This window comes from Crocuta crocuta, unplaced genomic scaffold (genome assembly GCF_008692635.1).
Source record: "Crocuta crocuta isolate KB4526 unplaced genomic scaffold, BGI_CrCroc_1.0 scaffold142, whole genome shotgun sequence".
Lineage (NCBI taxonomy): Eukaryota > Metazoa > Chordata > Mammalia > Carnivora > Hyaenidae > Crocuta > Crocuta crocuta.
The window spans coordinates 1046280-1053296 of record NW_027528892.1 but is presented as its reverse complement, the minus strand read 5'-3'; the positions used below and the strand labels follow the sequence as shown (position 1 = coordinate 1053296).

Genomic DNA, 7017 nt, shown 5'->3' with positions numbered 1-7017 from the left:
TAGGGGGGGCCCACAGCGAGGGGCCGTACCCGGCAGCCTGGGCCTCGGCCTCGGACGCACTGTCGACGTCCAGGAACACGCCCTTTTCCACGCGCAGACGCAGTGTCCGCAGGTTTTCGCAGTGCTTGAGGCAGAAGGACGCGTGCTTGAGGTCCGGGGCGTCTTTCAGGTGCAGCGACACTTCGGTGACCGGCGCCATGGCCTCCTTCACCAGCGGCTCCTCCTGCGATTCGTAGAGACGGCCCAGGGCCTCCCTGGCGTGCGCCGCCGACGAGAAGGCGCCGCTCTGGCGGGACCTCGCCGTGCATCGCAGCAGCTCGCGCTTGACCTCCGTGGACACCGGGCAGCCGAAGGTGGCCCCCAGCTCCCGGACCCGGTCCTCGTTGGCGAGGCCAAATAAGAAGCGCCCCACGCGGGCCAGGTGGGGGTTCCCGAGTGCCTCCTCGTCGGAGAGCAGCCTCTGCACCCCGCGAGCGTCCCACCCGGGCTCCCCCGCGCCGCCGCCCAGGACGTAGAGCGCGGCCGCCAGGAAGTGCTGCAGGCTCGGGTGCAGGAAGCGGTAGCAGCGCGGCCAGTCCCCGCCCTCCTGCAGGANTACGCCCTCCGGTCCGGCGCCGAGAGCCCCTCCACCTCCACCAGGAGCGGCTGCTCCAGCACCAGCCGCAGCTCCCTCAGGGCCTCAGGCCGCGTGGTGACCAGCAGCGTGGCCGCGGGGAGCANCAGCACCGCCGCGGGCGCGCGCAGCTCCTCGAAGGCGTCGATGACCAGCAGGACGTTCTGCGCCTCGGCGAGGGCCCCCGGAAGGGCGTCATGCAGGTCGGGGGCGCTCTCGGACAGCAGCTCTGCCGGCGTGCAGGGCCCCTTGCGGCCCACCGCCTTGCAGCTGAGATAGAAGGCGGCGGGGCAGGCCTGTGCCGGGCTGCGCTGCGCCCAGTCCAGCATGCACTTCTTGGCCAGCGTGGTCTTCCCGACGCCCGCGGGGCCGTGCAGCACCACCGTCTGTGCAAAGGGCCCTGCAGGCGCTTTAGGATTACAGGTTGGGACCAGTGTCTCGTATCTCTGGGTGATGGTTTGGAGGTTTTCACCGGCTCCAGGCCAAAAGTTCTTCCAGCTTCGCCAGACCTCCTCTTCTGACATGCTTTTGTGCTTATCCTGTTTACCTTCAGCGATAGGAGGGAGGGGATAGGAAGGACATAGCTGGTTATTAGGGGGGAAAAGACCCTTTGTGTTAAGTAGGAAAGGAAAACTAGAGAAGTTTACAAATAGAACCACCTGGTACAGGTGGCATCCAGAAAGACAGGATACAGACCTGGCTCTTTTCCTTGCAAACCTTCCTTTGCTTCTTCTGGGTTTGTGGCATCTTCTCCCTGAACTTGTGCCAGGACTGCAAAATAAAAATTAAATTGAGCTTGACATAAAAACCGGTGAACCAGTTTCAGAGATACGGGGTTGGAGCAGGTTCCAAAGAGTCTGGAATCTAAGTTCTTTGTCCATATCGTGTGCTGGGAGGTACAATAGCTGGCATTATAGAGATGAACAGAGCAGTGACATTCCTCCAAATGACAAGCCTCTTTAGTAATATCAAACTCCCAGAGGAGAGACCCAGAACAAGAAATGTTTGTCCTATTTGCTCATTCAGAACTCAGTGTGATCTATGGAAACTACCGGTCTATCTTTCCCCACTGGACGAGAACGCACACCAGGATACCAGGGGCTAGACCTTCACCATACAGCCCAGCCCATTATAGCTGCTCGAGTATCGGAGCAAACCAGTAGTGTCATGCCTGGGTGGAATGCCGGACAATTCCTAAGTATCTGCCCAAGATAAAATTAAGATCTGTGGACGTCAAGACCAGCACATGAAGGTTCTTGGCAGTGCTGTGCAAGGCAGTCATAAAGTAGAAAAAAATTCACACATCCATCCATCAATAGGCAATCTGAGTGTGACTTATGCACACAGTGGAATATTATTCTGTGATGAAAAGGGATGAATTCGTGATATGTGCAACAACAGTATGGATGAACCTTAAAAGCATGCTAAGTGGCAAAAGACAGACAGAAAGACCACATGTGTTCAGAAGAGGCAAATCTAGAGAGACAAAAAGTAATAGTTACTTGGAATTGGGCGACACAGACTACATGTGGCTACATGTGGACATGAAGGGACTTTTTGGGGTGATGTACATGTTGTAAAATTGAATAGTGGCCATGGGTCCCAAAATCTGTATATTTACAGAAAATCATTAGTAGTATATTCAAAATGTAGGATACATAACATTTATGATACATAAATTCTACTTCTCTAAAGGCCATTAAAAAAACCACTACCAGGCCAACTTAAGAAATTGACTGATGTTAAAGTGACCACAGCACCGGTTAAAGCAACTCACCTACCTCTGCCAGGTCTTAGTTTTCTCATCTGGGAGTTTGATATTACTAAGATCTGAGCATCTGAAACTGAAAAAAATTAAGGAGAAACTCTAGGCAATACATTCCTTTCCTGTGAACTGAAGGAATTCCAGTTCTTTCCAATGTTCATTTCTCTGCTTTGTTCTTAAGGAAAGGAAGAAGGCATTTTCTGAGAGAGACTAGGGGTNACAGGTCACTCAGCTTGCTCCGACACCGAGTGTTCGAAGACCAACCTGGCTCCTCTCCTCCTGAACGCTGTCGGGTCTCTTCCATGTTTGCACATTTTGTTTCTGGAATTCTGGTGATTCCTGAAAAAAAGGGGGGGTATTGTAGGCTCGTTATTATGTTAGTATTGAAACTTCTGCCCAGGGAAGAGAGTAGGACCTTAAGAAGGGTCATGTTTGACAATTGGGTTTCAATATTTAAGCCCAGATTACATTAACAGGATGTTAAGGGGATACTGGAGATAAAATTAAAGGGTGCCAAGCCATGATCTCAGGCTTACATCTCTCTGTGGCAAGCGGCTTCCTATGCAGTTCAGAACAAACACTGTGTGTTCCGTGTCAGGAAGGTGTATGAAGAATAACCTCCCAAGGCAGAAGAGGCCATAAGACTGAAGAAAAAGGCTGAGAAGTCTGGCTGACAAGAAATGGCTTATTAAGAAGTGTGTTGAGGGCAGCCGCAAGACAAGAAGATCTTTGGAACCTGCTTTTATAGCCCTAGAGGCTGGGAATACATGTGGGGAAGAGAAGGAGAATGTGTGTGTGCCATAGTCCTATCTCCAGAGCAGATCAAGGACATTATGCACCAAGAGTGTACTTAAGGGTGTGCTTAAACAAAAGGAAAGACTGTGGACATGGAGGGGCTGGGCTCAAGAAGGCTGCAGGTCACAGAGCAGTCATCATGGTGGATTTGTCCTAGGTGCCACCAGTCAAGTTCACACAGTGAGAGAAATGGGCAGGTGTACAGTATTACTCCTTGCTGAGAGCATCAGAAAGCTTCCATAGATTCCTGGTTTCTGATAAGGTAGTTAAAGCTACACGGTCCTGGGAGGGAATATAGGAACAAGGTAGAGTCGTGAAAGGAGAGCTCAACACTACATAAATGAAGATGGGAGTCTAGAATTGCCGCAGAGATACCCAGAAGGCAACTGGCTGAGGTACCAATGGTTGTACCTTTGCTTTTCAAAACAGCTCTGGTTTACTGTTGGCTTGAGCCCATGTCATATTTATTGTTAAGGATACTGGTGATCAATGACATCAAAAGAGAATGCTGAAAATCATGAACTCAAAAATCCTTTTGGCCAGGATTAGCAAACTCTTATTATTAATATTTTTGCTAATGCAAAGGACCATACAGAAATTATTTCCTGCTTTTCAGGCCACACCTCTTTACCTCTGCCCTTGTGGGGCAAATGTTGTCAAGATAGCATATGAGCAAACGAGAATGCTGTGTGCAGAGAACACTTTGTTTATGAATACTGATGTCTGAATTTCACATGATTTTCATAGGCTTGAAGATAGCCTTTTGATTTTTTCCTTCCAAAATGTAAGAGTTGTTCTTAGCTTATAAGATTCACAAAAGTAGGGGGGAGGGGCAAGATGGCGGAGAAGTAGGGAGCTGTGTGCATTGCACTCGCCCCCATGTCTCACACAGAAAAGATCTGAAGCCATAGGAAACCTTACAGAACCCAAGAGATTGGGAGAGAAAGGACACAGAATCCACCGAGAAAGCTTTCTAACGTGGGTGCTAACTGGGGAAGATAAAATCAGGCCGGGATCGGAGACTCGAGGGACAGGGGCGATCCCCCTCTGTGGGGAGTGAGAGGGGGAAAAAGAGTCTGAAACCGCTCAAGACACAGTCCCTGTCACTGGGAAACAGAAAAACCTCTGCTCGGGGCACAGAAGGACCGTGCGCTCCAAATCCTGCGTGCCAGGTCCCCGAGCGCCAACTCATCCTGGAGGGGCCACGCGGGGCCACGCCCGCGCGACCGCTCCTTTGTACTCCTGGCTCAGCTGGATTCTTGGAGGAACCGCACGCATACCTCCGCGCTCCTGGCTAGCTGGAACTCTAAAGGGAAGGTGAAGGCTTTAAAACTGGGAGATTTGCCTGCGAGTTCGTGTTTCGGGTGACGAGACACAGAGGGACCTGGTTTCCCTCTCTCCAGGGGGCCTGCGCACCGCCCCCCCCCCCAGGCAAACCCCCGTCTTTGCTCCCCATCCCAACCTGTAGGAGAAGGGAGCAGCGATTTTGGCTCCATCCCCAGGGCCAGGCAAGACGCTTGGAATTGCCCTGAGGGCATCACCTGCGAGGTTGTGTCTACAGCAATTTCAGTGGGGCGCGCAGACTGGGATTTGGAAACTAGGCCTGACCTGGGTTAAAGAGTGCGACCCACTTTGGCTGCGCCCCTAGCACAGGGAGTTTACACACCCAAAAAAGTGAGGTGCAGTGCTTGGTTCAAGAAGAGACTGGAGCACTGCCACTCCTCCCCACAACCGCCAAGGCAGATCTCTTGCCTGACACATTGGATCACACCACGCCCATCCCTGCTAGAGAGCTGCCTTCCTTTTTTTATTTTTCTTTTTCTCTTTTTCCCCGGAACACTGACCTGATTAACTCTGGTCACCGGCTTGCTTAAACAGTCACATCTAGTCCATTCTGTAGATGTAAATTCTACACCTAACGACCTTTTCATCTCTTTCTCTCAGGAGTAATTAGACTATATAGTTTCTCTGGATAACACCGGCGTCCTTCTCTCACCTAACCAACCATATTCCACCCTTTAGCTCTTTGAAAAAAACTTCGTATCCCTTCTGCCTGTTCATTCTATTTCCAATTTTGCCTCATCCCCGCCCTGTCTTCTCTCTTTTTCTCTATGCTCTTCAACCAGCACTGCATACACCCGGCTATTTAATTGTAGCTGGGAAATCCGGTTATATGCTTTAAACCGTTCTTTGTCCATTGGGTTTCTTCTTTTTCCCTTTCTTTTCTTCTTTTTGACCTTTTTATGTTTTTTAATTTTCTATTATTCGCCTTCCCTCCTCCGTCTCTTAACTTTTTCATTTTCCCTCTCGGTTTGCATGTTAGTTGGATTTGTCTGTGCGTTTGTGTGCCTCTGCTCCCTGTGTGTTTGTCTGTCTGTTTTCTTCTCCAGGGCTACCTCAAGAAACAAGCCAAAGTACACGTGGTGGAGAGTCCCAAATATCACTATGAGTAGGAAAATAAAATAACCAAGGTCTCAACAAGAGAGACCAAGGGATACCATTCAAAAAACACTCTCTGAAAGGATAGGCCCTGGACAGTCGAAGAGTCTCCTTGGATACAGCAGTGCTCACAGGTGCAGAGAGCATAACAATTCTTTAAAACTAACAAGAGCCAGAAAGCTAGCTAAAATGACGAAATGAAAGAGCTCCCCTCCAAAGAAATTCTAAGAAGAAGTGACATCTAATGAACTGCTCAAACAGATATAAGCAGCATAACTGAACAAGATTTAAGAATAATAATCACAAAATTAATAGCTGGGCTTGAAAAAAGCATAGGGGACATCAAAGAAACTATGGCTACAGACAACATGGAGAATAAAAATAGGCATGATGAATTAAAAAATGCGATAAATGAGATACGTAATAAATTAGAGGTGTCCAATGCATGGATTGAAGAGGCAGAAAGGAGAATAAGTGATTTAGAAGACACCATTATAGAAAAAGAGGAAACTGGATGTTATATGGAAACCAACTTGACAATAAACTATTTGTAAATAAATAAATAAATAAGTTAAACTTAAAAAGAAAAGGAAACAGAAAAAAGAGACAAACTGATTCAGGAACATGAAAGAAGAGTTCGAGAGTTCAGCGATACAGTCAAATGCAACAATATCCATATCATAGGAATCCCAGAGAGGGAAAGGTGCTGAAGGAGTCCTGGAACAAATTATAGCAGAGAACTTCCCCAACCTGGGGAAGGAAGTAAACGTTGAAATACAAGAGGCTCAGAGGACTCCCCTCAGATGTAATTTGAATCGATCTTCTGCACGGCATATCATAGTGAAAATGGCAAAATACAAGGACAAACAGAGAATGTTGAAAGCAGCTAGGGAGAAAAGGGCCATAACATGCAAAGGGAAATCTATCTNTGAACCCTACAAAAGACACAAAGACTCTAAACCCACATATTTCAATCATGACACTGAATGTAAATGGGCTGAATGCTCCAATCAAAAGACATAGGGTAGCAGAATGGATCAAAAACCAAAATCCATCANTCAAGTGGGATTCATTCCTGGGTTACAGGGCTGGTTCAAAATCCACAAAATCAATGTGATACATCACATCAACAAAAGAAAAATAAAAACCATATGATCCTGTCAATACATGCAGAAAAAGCATTTGACAAAATACAGCATACCTTCATAATAAAGACCCTCGAGAAAGTCAGGATAGAAGGNGAAGGAAATTGAAGAAGACACAAAGAAATGGAAAACCATTCCATGCTCATGGATAGGAAGAATAAATATAATTAAAATATCATTACTACCCAAAGCAATCTACACAAAATGGATAAAGGACCTGAATGTGAGACAGGAAACCATCAAAACCCTAGAGGAGAAAG

General features: G+C 47.9%; 1 protein-coding gene across 1 annotated transcript in view; it reads right to left on the bottom strand.

Annotated features, from left to right (window-relative positions):
- The window catches only part of NLRP2 (NLR family pyrin domain containing 2), a 35208-nt gene that overhangs the window by 25442 nt on the left and 2749 nt on the right, over positions 1-7017 (bottom strand). Inside the window, exons 2-4 of the mRNA XM_077756925.1 lie at positions 4454-4479; positions 599-1197; positions 30-566 (exon numbers count right to left, since the gene is read on the bottom strand). Of these exons, the coding sequence (XP_077613051.1) occupies positions 30-566; positions 599-1197; positions 4454-4479 (1162 nt within the window). The remainder of the gene's footprint in view (positions 1-29; positions 567-598; positions 1198-4453; positions 4480-7017) is intronic.